The sequence below is a fragment of the Ranitomeya imitator genome, chromosome 2 (assembly GCF_032444005.1).
Source record: "Ranitomeya imitator isolate aRanImi1 chromosome 2, aRanImi1.pri, whole genome shotgun sequence".
Lineage (NCBI taxonomy): Eukaryota > Metazoa > Chordata > Amphibia > Anura > Dendrobatidae > Ranitomeya > Ranitomeya imitator.
In genome coordinates this window covers 690,886,504-690,907,949 of record NC_091283.1, presented here as the reverse complement: position 1 = coordinate 690,907,949, position 21,446 = coordinate 690,886,504, and the positions used below count along the sequence as shown (strand labels likewise).

Here is a 21,446-nt window from a genome sequence, read left to right as displayed (position 1 = left end):
TCTCGCTGCCCTAACAGTAAAGAATCCTCTTCTAAGTTGGTGGAAAAACCTTCTCTCCTCCAGACGCAAAGAATGCCCCCTTGTGACTGTCACCTTCCTTGGTATAAATAGATAATCGGAGAGATATTTGTATTGTCCCCTTATATACTTATACATGGTTGTTAGATCGCCCCTCAGTCGTCTTTATTCTAGACTAAATAATCCTAATTTTGCTAATCTCTCTGGGTATTGTAGTTCCCCCCTCCCCTTTATTAATTTTTTTGCCCTCCTTTGTATTCACTCTTGTTCCATTATATCCTTCCTGACCACCGGTGCCCAAAACTGTACACAGTATTCCATGTGCGGTATAACCAGGGATTTGTACAGAGGCAGTATAATGCTCTCATCATGTGTATCCAGACCTCTTTTAATGCACCCCATGATCCCGTTTGCCTTGACAGCTGCTGCCTGGCACTGACTGCTCCAGGTAAGTTATTTACCCATTGGTTTCCCGTTCAGTGTGTAATGGTGATATTGATTCCTTCTTCCCATGTGTATAACCTTTTATCATTGTTAATCCGTATCTGCCACCTTTCGGCCCAACTTTACAACTTATCCTGATCCATCTGTAGCAGAATACTATACTCTTTTGAACTGACTGCTTTACATAGTTTTGTATCATCTGCAAATATCGATATTTTACTATGTAAACCTTCTACCAGATCGTTAATATGTTGAAGATAATAGGTCCCAACACAGACCCCTGCAGTACCCCACTGATCACAGCGGCACAGTTAGAGAATATACCATTTATAACCACCTTCAGCTTTCTGTCACTAACCCACTTACCCATTTACACACATTTTCCCCTAGACCCATCATTCTCATTTTGTATACCAACCACTTGTGTGGCACAGTATCAAACGCTTTGGAAAAATCAAGATATACCATGTCCAATGACTCACCTTGGTCCAGTCTATAGCTTACCTCTTCATAAAAGCTGATTAGATTGGTTTGACAGGAGCGATTCCTCATAAACCCATGCTGATATGGAGTTAAACAGTTATTCTCATTGAGATAATCCAGAATAACATCCCTCAGAAACCCTTCAAATATTTTACCAACAATAGAGGTTAGACTTACTGGCCTATAATTTCCAGGTTCACTTTTAGAGCCCTTTTGGAGTATTGGTACCACATTTGCTATGCGCCAGTCCTGTGGAACAGACCCCGTCGTTATAGAGTCCCTATATATAAGAAATAATGGTTTGTCTTACATTACTTAGGTCTCTTAGTACTCGTGGGTGTATGCCATCTGGACCCAGAGATTCATCGACTTTAATCTTATTTAGCCGATTTCGCACCTCTTCTTGGGTTAAATTGGTGACCCTTAATATAGGGTTTTCTTTGTCTCTTGGCATTTCACCTAGCATTTTATTTTCCACCGTGAATGCCGTGGAGAAGAAGGTGTTTAATATATTAGCCTTTTCCTCGTCATCTGCAACCATTCTTTCCAATTTTTTAAAGGGTCTACACTTTTACTTTTGATTCTTTTACTGTTGATATACCGTATATACTCGAGTATAAGCCGACCCCCCTAATTTTGCCACAAAAAAACGGGAAAACCTAATGACTCGGGTATAAGCCTAGGGTGGAAAATTCAGCAGCTACTAGTAAATTTCAAAAGTAAAAATAGATACCAGTAAAAGTAAAATTAATTGAGACATCAGTAGGTTGTGTTTTGAATATCCATATTGAATCAGGAGCCCCATCTAATGCTCCATAAAGTTTGATGGGCCCCATTAGATGCTCCATATTAAATTATGCCCCATATAATCCTGCATAAAGGGTAATAAGGGCCCCATAAGATGCTCCATAGAGATATTTGCCCTATATAGTGCTGCACAAGCGTTATGGCCCCATAAGATGCTCCGTACAGTCACTTGCCCCATATAGTGCTGCACAAGTGTTATGGCCCCATACAGATGCTCCACACAGCCACTTGCCCCTTATAGTGCTGCACAAGTGTTATGGCCCCATAAGATGCTCCGTACAGTCACTTGCCCCATATAGTGCTGCACAAGTGTTATGGCCCCATAAGATGCTCCATACAGTCACTTGCCCCATATAATGCTGCACAAGTGTTATGGCCCCATACAGATGCACCGCACAGCCACTTGCCCCTTATAGTGCTGCACAAGTGTTATGGCCCCATACAGATGCTCCGCACAGTCACTTGCGCCATATAGTGTTGCACAAGCGTTATGGCCCCATACAGATGCTCCGCACAGCCACTTGCCCCATATAGTGCTGCACAAGTGTTATGGCCCCATACAGATGCTCCGCACAGCCACTTGCCCCATATAATGCTGCACAAGTGTTATGGCCCCATACAGATGCACCGCACAGCCACTTGCCCCTTATAGTGCTGCACAAGTGTTATGGCCCCATACAGATGCTCCGCACAGCCACTTGCCCCATATAATGCTGCACAAGTGTTATGGCCCCATACAGATGCTCCGCACAGCCACTTGCCCCATATAATGCTGCACAAGTGTTATGGCCCCATACAGATGCTCTGCACAGCCACTTGCCCCATATAATGCTGCACAAGTGTTATGGCCCCATACAGATGCTCCGCACAGCCACTTGCCCCATATAATGCTGCACAAGTGTTATGGCCCCATACAGATGCTCCGCACAGCCACTTGCCCCATATAATGCTGCACAAGTGTTATGGCCCCATAAGGTGCTCCGCACAGCCACTTGCTCCATTTGCTTTTGCTGCCATAAAAAAAAATCACATATTCACCTCTCCGTCGCTCAGGACCCGGCACTTTTACCTGCTCCCCGTGCGGCTCCGTCTTCGGCACTGACGTTCAGCAGAGGGCGCGCACTGACTATGTCACCGTGCCCTCTGACCTGAGCGTCACTGCCAGAGGACACTGAAGACGGAGCCGCACCGGAACGAGGAGCGGTAAATATCGTGCAGCACTGCGCTCCCCCTCCCCGTATACTTACCTGCTTCTTCCTGTATTGAGCGGTCACCGTTACCGCTCATACAGTAATGAATATGCGGCTCCACCCCTATGGAAGGTGGAGCCGCATATTCATTGCTGTAATGAGCGGTACCATGTGACCGCTCAGTACAGGAAGAAGCTGCAGGGATGTCCAGGGACCGCGCCGGGAGCAGGTAAGTATAATTACACAGCCCCCACCCCCCTCCCCTGCTGACCCCCGGGTATGACTCGAGTATAAGCTGAGAGGGGGACTTTCAGCCCAAAAAAATGGGCTGAAAATCTCGGCTTATACTCAAGTATATATGGTAGTTGAAGAACAGTTTGGGATTTGTTTTACTCTCCTTAGCAATGTGCTTCTCTGTTTCCTTTTTGGCAGCTTTAATTAGTTTTTTAGATAAAGTATTTTTGTCCCTATAGTTTTTTAGAGCTTCAACGGTGCCATCCTGCTTTAGTAGTGCAAATGCTTTCTTTCTACTGCTAATTGCCTGTCTTACTTCTTTGTTTAGCCACATTGGGTTTTTCCTATTTCTTGTCCTTTTATTCCCACAAGGTATAAACCGCTTACAGTGCCTATACAGGATGTTCTTAAACATTTCCCTTTTATCCATATTCTTATTTCTGAGGACATTGTCCCAGTAAACCAGATTAAGGGCATCTCTAAACTGGTCAAACCTTGCCTTCCTAAAGTTCAGTGTTTTTGTGGCTCCCTAACAAGTCCCCCTTGTGAAAGGCAAGTGAAACTGCAATATTGTGGTCGCTGTTTCCTAAATGCCCAACGACCTGCAGATTTGTTATTCTCTCAGGTCTATTAGATAGTATTAGGTCTAAAAGTGCTGCTCCTCTTGTTGGATTCTGCACCAATTGTGAAAGATATTTATTCTTTGTTATTAGCAGAAACTTGTTGCCTTTATGGGTTTCGCAGGTCTCTGTTTCCCAGTTAATATCCGGGTAGTTAAATTCCCCCATAACAAAGACCTCATTATTGGTTGCAGCTTCATCTATCTGCCTTAGTAGTAGACTTTCCATGATTTCTGTTATATTTGGGGTTTTGCAACAGACCCCAATGAGAATTTTGTTACTATTTTTCCCTCCATGTATATCCACCCATATGGACTCAACATCCTCATTCCCTTCACTAAAATCCTCCCTTAAAGTGGACTTTAGACAAGACTTTACATAAAGACAAACCCCTCCTCCTCGACGGGGCAGAGGGCGGAATTAATTTCCCTGTCATAGGAAGGTATAACTTGGCAGCTAACTTTAGATATGCCATCGATTGGTTAAGGGGTGTCTCTCATTTTGCTAATGTTGGCTTGAAGCAACAAATATGACCACACATCGTGTTTTCGGCATTGTTGCATCTGGGTGGGGAGGGGCTTCCGACGGAGATGCATGAACACCCGACGTTGTGGCAAACGATACTGACTTGGAGACGTTGTAGAAGGCTTTGTAATTTACGAGCTGGGCTGTCCCCATTTCAACCATTTCTCGGTAATCCTGCGTTTCTAAGGGGTACTCCACCATTATTCTATAATCCTCTGGCTGTTTAGGGATGTAAGCAAGCAATAGATTTGCTGGACCTTAATTTCTCTGTGTTCTCTTTTGACGTAGCCTCACAGCGTTTCCCATTATTTAGTTACAATTCTTTTCTATTCCTTCAGGCACGCAGCTTGGTACAAAAGTGCCTGTCGACTGGAGGGGTGGGGGAAGAGAGGAACAACCTGGACGGCTTTATCAGAAATGCAAGATCACAGCCGGCCTCTATAAGTAGCATTTATTCTGTATTACGTAAAAGATGGTCATGGGAAGGGAAAAATACGGGATTAGCAAAATGGTCAAAAGACCTTCCGGGCTTAGGGGTAGGGGATCTCCTCGATGCTACCACAGTGCAAAGGAAATTCTTGACATATAATAGCTACACCGACATGGCTCTTTTGATTCTACACAGGGCTTATATCACCCCTTATCTGCAGTCTAGGATGTCTCCTTCTACTCTATATTCGTGCTCCAAATGCAAAACACGCAATACTGACATATATCACTACCTATGGAGCTGCTCAAAGATTCAGGAGCTGTGGGGCACCATACATGATGAATTGCAGAGGTTGTGTGGGATCAGCTTCACGCTCACACCACAGTGGGCCATTTTTAACATCTTGGAGGAAGCTCATCATAAATTGCCTAAACATATTAAAGCAACACTTATGATTTGGGCCTCGACAACCAGGAAAAGCATATTACAACAATGGTTGAGCCCGACTATCCCGCCACTTTCTCTTATACATGCTAAGATTATGTTCCTGTTCAAAATGGAGTGGATGGACGCGTTGACCAATAAGGAAAAGATGTGCAGTAAATTCCTGACTACATGGTCTTTCTTTGTTCCATCTCTTCCTCTAGGTAGGGACTAGGGAAAAATTGCGAGCTCCGTTTGAAAATACCCAATGGTATCTGTTACAGCAGATAAGTGGTCATATGTTATGATCTGGTGGCCTAGGAGCAGCATGTGACGTACTCTGGAGAAGGTGGTACCTGTACTGACCGCAGACCCTGAACTTAGCAGCGCAGCTAGAAATAGCCGTGGGATGTACCTAACACTCCCTAGACACCTCGACACAGCCTAAGGACTAACTTCCCCTAAAGATAGAAACGGGAAAACTATCTTGCCTCAGAGAAAATCCCCAAAGGATAGACAGCCCCCCACAAATATTGACTGTGAGAGGAGAGGGAAATGACAAACGCAGACTTAAATCAGGATTAGCAAAGGAGGCCTTACTAGCTAAAAAGAAAGAATAGGACAGAGAACTATGTGGTCAGTATTAAAACACTAGAAAATATCCACCACAGAAAATACAAAACTCCACATCTGACTAAAGACATGGAGGGTATATCTGCATCTCCAGAGATACCGCTTGGCTGCAAAAAATCCTTACACAGACAAGCTGGACAAGACAAAACATGAAAATGCACTGAACTATAAGGCCCACAGCATGTGGACAGCAAAAACAAAGCCAGGACTTATCTTTGTTGAAAAGCACAGCAAACAGGAGAGACCAGTAAGGGATGTGAATCCTCCAAAAACAATGGACAACTGGCACTGACTAAAGGATCAAGCAGGACTAAATAGCTGAGTCCAAATTGCAAAAAGTGAACACACCTGATAAATTCTGCGATCCAAAGACAACAGCACTACAACTCATAACCACCGGAGGGAGCCCAAGAGCAGAATTCACAACAGTCATACAACAATTCCATAACACAACTTGAATGTTGAGTGCACGCAGAGAAGAGGATTTGGGGAGGGTTACAGTTCTTGGGTTCTTGTTACTGCTGTTTATTTGTCTTGTTAACTTTTGAAAAACATATTAAACAGAATTATAAAAAATAAAAAAGCATAATGACATAGAACACAGGAGATGGCAACACTTACTGTACAAAAAACGAATTACACTGTGCAAGCGAATAAATAGTTAATACAGATAGATGTTTTTTAAATATAAAGTGCATAAAAATTAGTAAACACCTGATGCAAGCATAATCCCATAGAGCAGCAGTTAGGCTACGTTCAAACTAGCGTTGTGCGCCGCTGCATCGGCGTAACGCGGCAAAACGCACGCAAAAACGCTGCGTTTTGCGACGCGTGCGTCATTTTTTGCCGAAAATCGGACGCAAGAAAAATGCAACTTGTTGTGTTTTCTTGGTCCGACGCTTGCGGCAAAAAAGACGCATTTGTCGCAAAACGCAACAAGCAAAAACGCATGCGTCCCCCATGTTAAACATAGGAGCGCATGACGCGTGCGTCGCCGCTGCGTCGCCCGACGCGGCGCCGACGCACACTAGCACAACGCTAGTCTGAACGTACCCTTAGTTGCAATAGAAGTCATGTTCCATACCAGACCTCTCAGAAAGCCGTATACTACATAAGGTACAAATTCTCAAGGAAAAGTGCTAAGTGCATAAAACATGGAAATAATGCAGGACGATGATGGAAGGTGTCCATAACCTGTACTGCAGTCCATTAGGAATGGATGTCAAAATCTATAATAGCATCAGTCCAAACCCAATGTCTGTAGACGGGCCAGGGAGGTTGCTGTTTATAAGAATTACATTTTTTAATGGTATTTGGGTCATGGTTACCAGTAGATGTATTTACTAGTGATGAGCAAGTGTACTCGTTGATCGGGTTTTCCCGAGCACGCTCTGGTGATCGCCGAGTATTTGAAGTGTTCGGAGATTTAGTTTTTGTCACCTCAGCTGAAAAATTTACAGCTACTAGCCAGGCTGAGTACATGTGGGGGTTGCCTGGTTGCTAGGGAATCCCCACATGTTTTCAGCCTGTCTAGCAGCCGTAAATCATTCAGCTGAGGTGACAAAAACTAAATCTCCGAGCATTCATAAATACTCGGAGACCAGCCGAGCGTGCTCGCTCATCACTAGTATTTACCCAAAGTTGGACTTACAACCGTGAACCCTTCCTCCAGAGATACAATAGTTGGATGGGAGAAAGTGACACTATAGTGAGTACGGAAAGTATTAATACCCCTTTAAATTTTTCACTCTGCTTCATTGCAGCCATTTGATAAATTGAAAAGTTAATTTTTTTTGTCATTACTGTACACTCTGCACCCCATCTTGACTGAAAACTGAAATGTAATAATTTTTGCAAATGTATTAAAAAAGTAAAACTGAAATCTCACAGGTTCATAAGTATTCAAACCCTTTGCTCATTATTGAGTAGAAGCACCCTTTTGAGCTAGTACATTCATGAGCCTTCTTGGGAATGATGCAACAAGTTTTTCACACCTGGATTTGGGGATCCTCTGCTATTCTTCCTTGCAGATCCTCTCCAGTTCCGTCAGGTTGGATGGTGAATATTGGTGGACAGCCATTTTCAGGTCGCTCCAGAGATGCTCAATTGGGTTTAGGTCAGGGCTCTGGCTCGGCCAGTCATGAATGGTCACAGTAGTTCTGAAGCCACTCCTTTGTTATTTTAGCTGTGTGTTTAGGGTCATTGTCTGGTTGGAAGGTGTACCTTCAGCCAAGTCTGAGGTCCAGAGCACTCTGGAAGTGGTTTACATCCAGGATATCTCTGTACTTGGTTGCATTCATATTTCCTTCAATTGCAACCAGTCGTCCTGTCCCTGCAGCTGAAAAACACCCCCATAGCATGATGCTGCCACCACCATGTTTCACAGATGGGATTGTATTGGGCAGGTGATGAGCAGTGCCTGGTTTTCACCACACATACCACTTAGAATTATCACCAAAAATGTCTATCTTTGTCTCATCGGACCAGAGAATCTTATTTTTCATAGTCTGGGAGTCCTTCATGTGTTTTATAGAAAACTCTCTGAGGGCTTTCATATGTCTTGCAATGATGAGAGGCTTCCGTTGTACCACTCTGCCATAAAGGTGGAGGGCTGCAGTGATAGTTGACTTTGTGGAACTTTCTCCCAACTCCCTACTGCAGCTCAGCTACAGTGATCTTGGGGTTCTTCTTTACCTTTCTCACCAAGGCTCTTCTCCCACAATTGCTCTGTTTGGCTGGATGGCCAGGACAAGGAAGACTTCTGGTGGTCCCAAACTTCTTCCATTTAAGAATTATGGAGGCCACTGTGCTCTTAGGAACCTTGAGTACTGCAGAAATTCTTTTGCAACCTTGGCCAGATTTGTGCCTTGCCACAATTCTGTCTCTGAGCTTCTTGGCCAGTTCCTTTGACCTCATGATTCTCATTTGGTCTGACATGCCCTGTGAGCTGTGAAGTTTTATATAGACAGGTGTGTGCCTTTCCTATCCATTTAATTAAACACAGCTGAACTCCAATGAAGGAGTAGAACCATCTCGAGGATTACAAATTATGGACAGCATGTGACTTAAATATGAGTTTCTGAGCAAAGGGTCTGAATACTTATGACCATGTGATATTTCAGTTTTTCTTTATTAAATTTGCAAAATTTTCTACATTTCTGTTTTTGTTTTTTTCAGTCGAAATGGGGTGCAGAGTGTACATTAATGATAAGAAAATGAAATTTTTTGAATTTACCAAATGGCTGCAATGAAACTGAAAAATTTAAAGGGGTATGAATACTTTCCGTACCCACTCTATAAATAGTTTCTGGGAGGGACACTATAGATCAGAGAGATCAACTTCCTCCCCTCCATATTTTTTTGTTGTACCCCAGTACACAGTTTGGTTTGTGGACCTGTAGAGGTATTTCATAGAGTGGTGGGGGTGCTGCCATCACCTTGTATGGTGGTCAAGAAAAGTACATCCCTCTTGTACTTGACCACTATCATGTCATCACTACATTGTGCTGTGCTCTCCCCCTTTGAGTAGCTGTCCAATTAGCATCTTAGGGAGGCCGTTATGATTTTTGCCAACACTACTAGAGCGCCCCCAGACGCAGGGCCGCGGGTTACCCGTACCGGTCCTCTGTGTCTCAGTTCTGGGGTTGTCACGGTGGCTGGACCCGGTCCGTGACCCTGCTAAGGGGCGTCCAATAAAAGGGTGAAGGAAGTTGTTAGGTGTTTGTGACGCCACCTGTGGTATTCGGTCAGGTCGACCGACGCTGCTCGGGGTCCACTGGGGTGATGTGATGGCAGCTAGATGGTATACCTTCCAACAGGTGAAGTGAGTCCCCAGGGCTTCCCAGTGGTGTAGGTGGTGATGGTGTGAGGTGCAGTCAATAACGAGGACACAGGGTTGCAGTCTCTTTACTGGTGACTTCAGGATCCTCAATCCAGAGCACTATCAACAGGGCTGTCTGAGACCGGCCGGTCCGAAGGCACATCCAGAGTTCCCTTTGCAGGTGGAAATCGTTGCCTACCACTAGTGCCTGTGTGTTGTAGTGCTTCCCTGCTGAGCATTCGGGATAGTCCTCACAACTTCTGTTCTCGTTCTTTCTCATTCTTTCTCGTTCTTTCTATTCTCCGTCCCCCAAGTTTGTTATGGCTAGGATGCACCCGTTTGACGGGAAGGCTCGGAGCTATTCTGGGACCCTAGAGACGCCCCTCTCCACGCTTGCCCCCTATGTCTGCTTAGGTGATGTATGGTATACAGCCAACCTATAATTAACTGTCCTGCGGTATTTGAAGTAAGGCATAGAGTCAGTTACTTCCTCGGTGTTCCGGTCACCGGCTACACGCCTCAGTAGGATGTTGCCGTTCTCGGGGCACGACTCCTACTGGCTCTCCTTTGTGCTTGATCTCGTTTCTCACTGTCCACAATATCCTTTGCTTCGTGTCCTTTCTTTAGATGCCGCCGCAAGGTAGTGCAGGCACGGCTCTGTAACGATCTGTCCTTGTCGCTAAGTCACTGCCAGGTTCCCACGCCTGACAGGGACCCCTCTGAATCTTCCCCGCAACACCCCGTGCCACGGGATGTTGCCTGGGCAAAACCCAGCCAGCTTCTCCCTAACTTCCTATCCAACCCCTAGTTTTACCAGTGTGAGGAGTGGCCTAATAAATAAAACCTTTTGCTCCCCCTAGTGGCCGGAGTGTGAAGTGTAATGTGTGCTTGTGATACCTGGTCAGGTGAACTCCTTTAGTGCCATCAGACGTACCATCACTCCCCTTAGTGGCAGAGCGACACTACTGCAACGACCAGGTCTCTGGGGCGCTGCACTACCGCAGGCTGCAGTAGCTTGCACAGAGAGGGACCTGAAGAGTGGGATGCTGGTATAACAGTTATCTACATAGAGGTGATAGCCTTGATCCAGCAGTGGGTGCACCAAATCCCACACAATTTTCCCACTCACTACCAGGACAGGGGGCATTCAGGGGGTTAAATATAGGTTTCTTTCCCTTCATAAACTCTCAACCTGTGGTTTGTACCCTCATGTACTCTCTCACAGCTAGTAGAGTTTAATTCTGCACCCGGCTCTCATACTGGACAGTCAATTAAGTAAAGTACACCTGAGGATCCCAAAAGTGCTGAATACTAAAAGATAAAATATAAGTATCTATTATTATTATTACCAGGTGTACTTCAAGATAAAAGTGGAAACCACTCACTAAAAGCCAAAAGATTTATCCCAAACTTAAGGACTAAGATCTAAATAGCGGGCCACAGTAAAATTTTATCAGAATTTTACTGTGGTCCGGTATTTATGTCCTAGTCCTTAAGTTTGGGCTCTTACTGGCTCTTACTGGACAGTTATTGTCAGAATTAGACAGTTCCCTTGAAATGTATTAGAGACTCATCCACGCAGATGTCCCTTTGGTGAACATACACCTCAGCAAACTTATTGGAATGACAGGCCGAACTTTGAAAAGAGGGTCAAAGTTGGAGTCATCTCTGGGAGGACACCGTGCATTATCATTGCAATGCAAAAATGTTTTACATTCCATCAAAACATTTATTGCGGAATACGAAACAGTGGAGTGTTGTATAAAACATTAACACTTCAGTATTGCCGAAGTTCTGGCTTCTTCATTAACCCTATTTTTCTTGCGTCTACAGGGGTCCAGTTAGAAAATGAAGTGGAGTTGTTTTGGGCCAAATATTGCTGGGCATACAAATTTGTCTCGGCCACTATGAGGTTTGCTAATTCCTCAGAGAAAAGACCTGGACACCACCGCCCTCACATAAATAAACTTTTTCAAATTGGATTTCTGCTTGCGCAGAATCTGTGGCTCATAGTATTGATGGCGGAGGGGTTGAGGTCCATAACGGGTCATTAACGATAGGGGCTCATTCAGTTTCTGTCCTGAGGCATCTGTGTTGCCATTTGGTATCATATGATGAAGAGAAGAAGGATGAAAAATAAAGGAAGGTGGCATCCTCTTCCTTTTGGAGGCAAGGAAAGCGTATGCCTCCTCAGCTGAATACCGTGTTTCAAATGAGCGGGACAACATTTTTTCATGTATGCGGTGTTTGTGTGAGTGGACCAAATTTTATTCAGGTGTGTGTGACTGTTTGGTGTAAACTTTTTTTTATTTAGAAAAGAAAAATAAAAATTGTTGGAATAAAAAAAAAAACGTACTAAACGTACGTCAGTAAAAGAAAATACTGATATATTTTTTCTGTTCCAATCTAGTCCTATCAACTAATCGAAGTAATTTTTTTTTTTATTTCACATGCAAAAAAAAACAACCAGAGGCCGATTAGTGATTTGTGTCACTAACCAGTGCTCAGCTGTTGTAGGACAGACGCATGGGGTGGGAGAAAAATTAGGGCGAAAAATGTCCTGGAAAACAGTGAGCATGAGTGTCCAGAGCCATCAAAGAATAAATAAAGGAGATGGTAATGGAAATAAGTAAGATTTATTAAGTACTTTTGATGTTATCACTTTTGCAATTTGGTATTAATTGTGCTCAATTTAGTCTGGCGTGTTCATATTTTTAATACTTTTTGGAATAAAAAAAAATAAAATTTTCTCATTTACATCATTTACTTTCAAGAATGCTAGAGACCTAGGATCAGTATGTGAAATTTAGTACATATGGATCCCCTGAATACTCCAGTTCAGGTACTGACATTGGCCCTGATTCATGACCTGCAGTTTTCTCTCCAGTTTCAATGAGGTGGAGGTTTGGAGTGTGAGGTTCCTAACCCATGAATCAGACAAGGAACAAAGTGTGTTCCTTGCCAAAAATTTTACCCCAGTCCCTGCTAGAGTGAGATTTGAGGTGTAGCTACACCTCCCCCCCCCCCCCCCCAAAAAAAAAAAAAAAAGATACAGCCTCCTCAACACTAGGTCATATAACCAATTCACTTAGCAGGATGCAACAGATTCCCTTGATAAAGGTAGGGGGCAGCACAGTTGCAAAATACTGATGCAGACAGCCACCTGCAAACTTACTGTTATGGAACTGCAACACAGAACTAGGATAGAAGGGGGAAAACTGACTGAGACTAGGCTGATACCCTACGATGGAGTGGGCGACCCATTCCTTGCGAATAGACCCACTGACGATCCTAGGTTAATCTCAGCGAAGACCTATAGATAGATCATTCAGGGACCTCCTTCCCGCTAAGGACTGGGTATAAAAACAGGTCACCTCCTAATAGAAAACACAGAGACGGCTGCAGAAACCAACTGAAAACAAAAACTAAGGATAGCAGAACCAGAGATCCCAGAACAGCACAATATCAAAGCACCAAGCCAGAACTCTAGCGGATTAACACTGTTGTCCAGCAAGGAATGGGAGGCATGTGCTGGGTAATAAAGGGTGATACAATCACCTGACCTAAGACAACCCAGCACCAGGGGAAAAAGACCAGCAGCAATCAAATTAAGTGCAGAACTACAATCCACCATTACCTGAAAATCAATGGAATGACCATGATATGTGGTATTGCTAGGAAAAAACTCCTGCGGATCGTAAAAACGCAATACGAACTAAAGTGTTACTCCTACTGACCTTTTTTTTTCTTTCGTTATACGAACCTCACATTGCTTAATAAAATGGTCAGTCTTACCACAATACAAGCATAGCCCTTCAGAAAACCTCTTCTCCCTCTCCTGGGAATGAGAGGACATCACCCCAAGTTGCATCGGTTCCCCGTTGTCGACGGGGCTATCCTGAGAGACGGGGTTCAGCATTATCCACACGGATAGCTAACAGCATAGCAGTTTCCAAATATCAGGCGCAGGATATGCAATGAGCCAATCTTTAACTCTTTCACTTAAACCTGCAAAACACTGATGCTGGGTCATTCCACCTGACCTCTGCGAACCATCATCTGAACTGGGTGCAATGCCTCTCAGCATCAACAGAACCCTGTTTAAGCCATCAGAGCTCTGCCTCACCTGATCCAAATAATCTGACACGTCACTCCTTAGTAGATCAGGTGCTCAGAGAAGGGAAGCCAACCCCTATATCCAATATAATATAAATCCGGAACTAAAAAATATGGAAATTTATTTCATGATCCCCAAACAATTCATACCGTTTCGGTCTTTATGACCTTCATCAGACTTGGATACAAAAGGAAAAACAAAACGAAAAAAAAACATAAATCCAAACTCCATATTATACATACAGAAAATTCATCAAGTACAATGGATCCTACATGATACATCTATAGTGATTTGAAAGACGTTCCTAATCCTGCAACAGCTATTTATGTAAGGCTCAATTATTCATCAAAATTTCACAGATATTTATATATTTATCTCAAATATAGTAAAATACAGGATTTTAACAAAAGATCCAAAGTAAATTAATTTTTATAACAAAGATCAAATATTCAGTGATATATGGCATATGACATAGGCATAATTCATGATAGAGTAATTCATATAAAGAAATCATCATAACAGAAGTACTTAATATATTTCATGGTATATATACAGGGTGGAGCGCGGTAATTTGCTGATTTGGGAATGAAATAAAAAAATTATGATCATTAGAAAAATTTATTTTATATTTTAATTATACTGAACAGTAATGGAATTTTTAAATTACATGGTTTTAAATAGTGTATCTGGCAAATGTCGACCTTCGCTATCCACACACTGCTGCATATGTTTTCTGAAGTTTTCATGAACTCTAACAAGCATGTCCACTGGTATTCTGCCAATTTCAGCTTCAATATTGTTCCTTAGGTCTTCCAAGGTGTTGGGACGGTTGATATACACCTTAGACTTCAGGTAACCCCAAAGGAAAAAAATCGCATGGGGCTAAATCTGGTGAGCGTGCTGGCCAGTTCACATCTCTGTCATGATCCCAATGGCAGGGGATCACTAAAGGACAAGCACAGATACAAACAAGCTCTAGGGCGATGGAACCTGAGCTGACCGCGACCCTGAACCTAACACACAAATAAAAGTAGCCGGGGAATGTGCCTACGATGATCCTAGACGTCTCGCTCCAGCCGAAGATCTAACTTCCCCTATTAGAAGAAACACAGACCTCTCTTGCCTCCAGAGAAATACCCCACAGAAATAGCAGCCCCCCACATATAATGACGGTGAAATGAGAGGAAAGCACATACGCAGTATGAAAACAGTTTCAGCAAAATGAGGCCCGCTAAAGCTAGATAGCAGAGGATACAAAAGTGAACTGCGCGGTCAGCGAAAAACCCTTCAAAAAACCATCCTGAAATTACTTGAACTCATGTGCCAACTCATGGTACATGAGGAGCAATTTCAGCCCACTAGAGCAGGGGTCCCCAACTCCAGTCCTCAAGGCCCACCAACATGTCATGTTTTCAAGATTTCCTTAGTCTTGCCCAGGTAATAATTGCATCACCTGTGCAATGCAAAGGAAATCCTGAAAACATGACCTGTTGGTGGGCCTTGAGGACTGGAGTTGGGGACCTCTGCACTAGAGCAACAAGCAGCAAAGAATCACATATCTGCAGGCTGGACTAAAAACCAAATAAAGCAAAACACCAAAACAGGAAAATCCAAACTTAGCTTGACCAGAAGGTTCTAGGAGCAGGGAGCAGAGGTAACAAGACACACTGGATACATTGATAACCGGCGAGGAAATGCCAGCAAAGCCAGGTTAAATAGGAAACTCCCATATCCTGATGGAACAGGTGGAACCCAGAGACCCAGGAAAGACAAGTCACCCAGTACCATCAGTAACCACCAGAGGGAGCCCAAAAACAGAACTCACAACACATCTCCCCTCAAAGAGATAAGCCGTCCAGGAAACATTTGCCTCAAACAATTCATGGTAACCCTCGCTGTGTGTGCAGTGGCACCATCCTGTTGGAACCATGTATCCTCTAGTTCCATTGCCTCAAGAGCCGGCTGAAAATAATCCTGTATCATAGACAAGTACCGTTCGGAGTTCACAGTTATGGCACGACCATTATCCTGAAAAAAGTAAGGACCAATGATGCCTACTCGTGATATGGCGCACCACACAGTGACGCGGTCCGAATGCAGAGGTCTCTCGTGAACTTCTCTGGGGTTTGTTTCACTCCAGTAATGCATATTTTGTTTGTTTACACACCCACTGAGGTAAAAATGTGCCTCATCAGAAAAAAACACAATTGCGTCACGGGGTATCGTTGCTAACATGTCTTCACAAGAGGTCCGCCGTGTCAAATAGTCCCATGCTGACAAATGTTGGACCACGCACATTTTATACGGGTGAAAATTCAGTTCATCATGAAGAATCCGGTGAAGAGAACGTCTTGAAATGCCAAGAGCAAATGATTGCTTCCGAGCAGAGCGTTTCGGAGATTGCAGTACTGCTGCTCTAACTCTCTCGATGTTTTGTGGTGTTATAATCCTTCTCTCAGGTCCCCTTCGTACACATGACACATTCCCTGCTGTTCTGAATGCATTCACCCAATTTACAATTGATTGCCGTCCAGGAACACATCCGCGTGGAGGAACAGCGAATTGTAAACGAAAAGCACGCTGCACTGCAATGATCGAGTGGGCATTTGAAAAATACGCTTCAACACAAAATGACCTCTCCTCACGTGTCCACTGCATGATGGCAACTGAAAGGCAGAGGAATACAAATCTCCCATCAGCCACTGTAAGCCACACCCACTCTCCCCTCTCTTCGACCGACAGTGCCGCCACAGCATGCAGTGCAAAAAAGCAAATTACTGCGCTCCACCCTGTATTTCATATGTTTCATAGTTTCCATAGTCCTATCCTATCCTATGATATCCCATATAGTAAGAAACAGGAAAATGACGCTTACCACTAGATGCAGTGACAGAGAAAAAAAAAACGACCTATAAAGTGCATGCGACTCCTTCAGGAGTTCTACAAAAGAAGCAGAGGAAAGGTTCAGCAAAAAAAGCACAGTAAAAGAAAATCTCTGTGTTCCAGCTACAGTCTGAAAGAGCTAGTGTGCAGGGAGAGCTTACCGCATATGTGTCCAGTGGTCAAAATGCTGCTAACCGCAAAGAGCGGCATGTGGTATGCTGACATCACATCTGCACTAAATAGCCCTTAACCCGGAAGTGACATCAGAATAAGCGACTGAAACGCTAGGTGGAACGCAAGAGAGAAACCAGCGCAATCAGAAGTATGTCACTGCAGTGTCTAAAGGTCACAACTCCTCTATGGAATGCTGTTATGAAACGCAGAAGTGAGCGGTAGGCCTCCCAGTGAAGAACGGAAGTCCCAATCCACAGTGAATCGGAATATTCAGCGCTGGAACGTGTGGATCAGGTGAGTATAGTGTAAAATAAAGAATCAATTGGCTGCCTAAGGAAACAGAAGAAAAATAAAATTAAAGGGAATAATTAAAAAAGAATAGATTAACTGGTATTATAGTCAAAGTCATCAGGTCCACCGAGCATTTATTCAATATCCGCTCAAATTTGGAGCAGAAGTTAGAATTATCTTGAAATAAGGTGGGTCGTAATGAAATGCGAAGGCCTCTTGGAATACATTGCGTTTTTATATATTCAGCAATAGTGATGCTGTGTAACTCTAAAATCACCAGATGGCGGGACTCTCTTTCCAGGTCCCATGACCTAAATTCGCTGCCCGAGACTTGTAAAAAGTCACTACACGCCGTGACTTGTGAGACAATATTAGCCACTTCTATTTCACTGTATGAAAAACTAATTGTAGACATATTCCACTCCTCCAAATAAATAGATCCAGAGTTTGAGAAAAAATTAGTAATAAAGTGGATATCTTATACAAGAAAATGGATAAAAAATCAAGGGTGCTCGTGAAAAAAAGGCACATTCTAATCCAAATAATCTGACACGTCACTCCTTAGGAGATCAGGTGCTCAGAGAAGAGATGCCAGCCCCTATATCCAGCCCTATATAAGCGATTCAACTTTATGTTTGCAGTGCTTAGATGAGATGGAAAATAAGTTTTTACAGAGGGGTTATCCACGTCGTATATTACGGCAATGCCGTAATAATGTAAGTCGAAACAGGAGTCCAGGACAATCTGTGAGGATCCCCCTAGTTCATACGTTTCACCCTTATATGTATAAACTCCACAACAAGATCCGCAAATATTGGCATATATTGCAGGATAGTTTTCCAGGAGTACCTGAATTTCAAGTTCCTTTTTTGCCTTGTTTTAGACGGCCGAGTAATTTAAAAAATAAAATCGTAAGAGCAGATATCGGTTCACTTTCCAATGTTGCACGACAGACATTTTTACAAACACCACGAAAAGGGACTTTTCCATGTCTACAATGTGCGCAATGCGCAAATGTATTGAAAGGTCCTAAGATCTCTCATCCATTGACAGGAACCGCCATCCCTATCCAAGGATTTTTTACTTGTGATTCTAAGCAAGTAATTTATGCTATAAAATGTCCCAGTGGTAAAATCTATGTAGGTGAAACAACTCAGATGATCAAGAATCGTATTTCACATCATAAATCGGACATTCGTTGTGGGAAATATCATCTTCCTATTCCATATCATGTTCATGAAGCAGGACATTCCGTTGCGCAATTACGGTTTTTGGTGTTAGAACAGATTTCTCTGAATAGAAGAGGGGGCAACTTAAATAAAAGATTATTACATAGAGAGGCCTATTGGATCCATTTTTTACAAAGTCTGGAACCTAAGGGCTTGAACAGGCATAATAATCTTACGGGTCTCTTTTAAAGTTTATTTTGGATTTTTTTTCTCATCGTTAGAAGTAGGATTATAGATATGTTTAATTTTAGAATTCCTGACCTAGAGACCAATGATATGGCTTCTTATCAAATATTTGGTTGGTGTTATTTGCTTTTTGTTAATGTGATGTATGCATTAATGTACCTCTAGTAATCAGTGATATGTTTGGGAATATACTTAGATATACTTATTGTTTGCAATCCATATATTTCATTCTTATTAGGATAAAATGATGCCTAAAATACTTATACTGAATATACTTATGGTTTGTAACCCATTGATTTTATTCATATTAGGGTTAAATGATGCTTATTATAATACCAGTTCATCTATTCTTTTTTAATTATTCCTTTTAATTTTTCTTCTGTTTCCTTAGGCAGCCAATTGATCCTTTATTTTACACTATACTCACCTGATCCGCACGTTCCAGCGCTGAATATTCCGATTCACTGTGGATTGGGACTTCCGTTCTTCACTGGGAGGCTTACCGCTCACTTCTGCGTTTCAAAACAGCATTCCATAGAGGAGTTGTGACCTTTAGACACTGCAGTGACATACTTCCGGTTGCACCAGTTTCTCTCTTGCCTTCCACCTAGTGTTTGTCGCTTATTCTGACGTCACTTCCGGGTTAAGGGCTATTTAGTGCAGATGTGATGTCAGCATGACATGCAGACATACCACACGCTGCTCTATGCGGTTAGCAGCATTTGGACCACCGGACACATATGCGGTAAGCTCTCCCTGCACACTAGCTCTTTCAGACTGTAGCTGGAACACTGAGATTTTCTTTTACTGTGCTTTTTTTGTAGAACTCCTGAAGGAGTCGCATGCACTTTATAGGTCGGTTATTTTCTCTGTCACTGCATCTAGCGGTAAGCATCATTTTCCCGTTTCTTACTATATGGGATATCATAGGATAGGATAGGACTGTGGAAACTATGAAAACATATGAAATATATATAATATGAAATATATCAAGTACTTCTGTTATGATGATTTCTTTATATGAATTACTCTATCATGAATTATGCCTATGTCATATGCCATATATCACTGAATATTGGAACTTTGTTATAAAAATTAATTTACTTTGGATCTTTTGTTAAAATGCTGTATTTTACTATATTCGAGATAAATATGTAAATATCTGTGAAATTTTGATGAATAATTGAGCCTTACATAAATAGCTGTTGCAGGATTAGGAACGTCTTTCAAATCACTGTAGATGTATCATGTAGGATCCATTGTACTTGATGAATTTTCTGTATGTATAATATGGAGTTTGGATTAATGTTTTTTTTTGTTTTGTTTTTCCTTTTGTATCCAAGTCTGATGAAGGTCATAAAGACCGAAACGGTATGAATTGTTTTGGGATCATGAAATAAATTAATAAATTTCCATATTTTTGAGTGCCGGATTTATATTTTACTGCCTCAGCTGATGTGACCTGATCAGGATCATCATATAACAATCCCATAGCAGAAAAAAATGCTACTTCTGAAACTTTGAAACTGTTTCAAACAAGGATCATCAGGATGTAATGAAAATGCCCAGATTTGGGGTTCATTTCGCAATAAAGACATAATAATCCCCACACGCTGTAATTCACTCCCTGAGGATCTGGGTCTAAGCCGAAAATATAGTAAACATGCATTTTTAAATGTAAAAAATTCCTGCCGTTTACCAGAAAAAACTCAGGTAATCCTGCCTTAGGTTCTTCAGAGCATGCTCCAGAGTAATTACTCATGTGCTGTTGCAGGTCGGCTACTTCCAAAGTTAAACCTTGCAAGCTTGAGCAAGTTCTTGGACGCTGCACATATTGAAGGAAAGGATTTTTTTTATATATATATGTGTGGCTGGACAAACTGTTACGGAACTGCAACACAGAACTAGGATAGAAGGTGGAAAACTGACCCTGCACTGAGACTAGGCTGATACCCTACGATGGAGTGGGTGACCCATTCCTTGCGAATAGACCCACCTACGATCCTAGGTTAATCTCAGCAAAGACCTATAGATAGGGGGATGGAGGTCCCTGAAAGATCTAAGGACTGGGTATAAAAAACTGGTCACCTCCTAATAGAAACACGGAGACGGCTGCAGAAACCAACTGAAAACAGAAACTAAAGATAGCAGAACCAGAGATATCAGAACTGCACAATATCAAACACAGAAAGCTTTCAAAGCACCTAGCCAGAACTCAAGCGAATTAGCACTGTTGTCCAGCAAGGAATGGGAGGCAGGTGCTGGGTAATAAAGGGTGATACAATCACTATGCCTAAGGCAACCCAGCACCAGGGGAAAAAGACCAGCAGCCAGGAAACCACAACAAGATGACGGATGGTCAAAAAACAAAACAGATTCTAACACCTAATAATTCTCGGAGGTGGTGGTTGTGTAGTATTAAACATGAAGAAAAAAATAGTGTTGTCCCAGCTCCTTAAACAAATTCTTTTATTGAAGACATATTAAAATTTCAAACAGCAGCTAAATCCTCATTCTGTAAAGGTGCACTAGTGTGCTGACAGTCCAGCAACGCGTTTCGATCTGATAAGATCTTTATCACAGCTGATTTCATTAGACTCATGCAATAGTCTTAAGGTACCGTCACACTAAGCGACGCTGCAGCGATACCGACAACGATCCGGATCGCTGCAGCGTCGCTGTTTGGTCGCTGGAGAGCTGTCACACAGACAGCTCTCCAGCGACCAACTATGCCGGTAACCAGGGTAAACATCGGGTTACTAAGCGCAGGGCCGCGCTTAGTAACCCGATGTTTACCCTGGTTACCAGCGTAAAAGTAAAAAAAAAAAAACACTACATACTTACCTTCCGCTGTCTGTCCCTCGGCGCTCTGCTTCTCTGCCCTGTGTAAGCACAGCGGCCGGAAAGCACAGCGGTGATGTCACCGCTCTGCTTTCCGG

At 42.8% G+C, this 21,446-nt stretch overlaps 1 protein-coding gene across 1 annotated transcript in view; it reads left to right on the top strand.

The window, feature by feature from the left end:
- The window catches only part of POLR3A (RNA polymerase III subunit A), a 567,405-nt gene extending 547,474 nt beyond the window's left edge, over window positions 1-19,931 (top strand). Inside the window, exon 31 of the mRNA XM_069753076.1 lies at window positions 18,899-19,931. Within this exon, the coding sequence (XP_069609177.1) occupies window positions 18,899-19,056 (158 nt within the window). The 3' untranslated portion in view covers window positions 19,057-19,931. The remainder of the gene's footprint in view (window positions 1-18,898) is intronic.
- The last annotated feature ends 1,515 nt before the right edge of the window (window positions 19,932-21,446 follow it).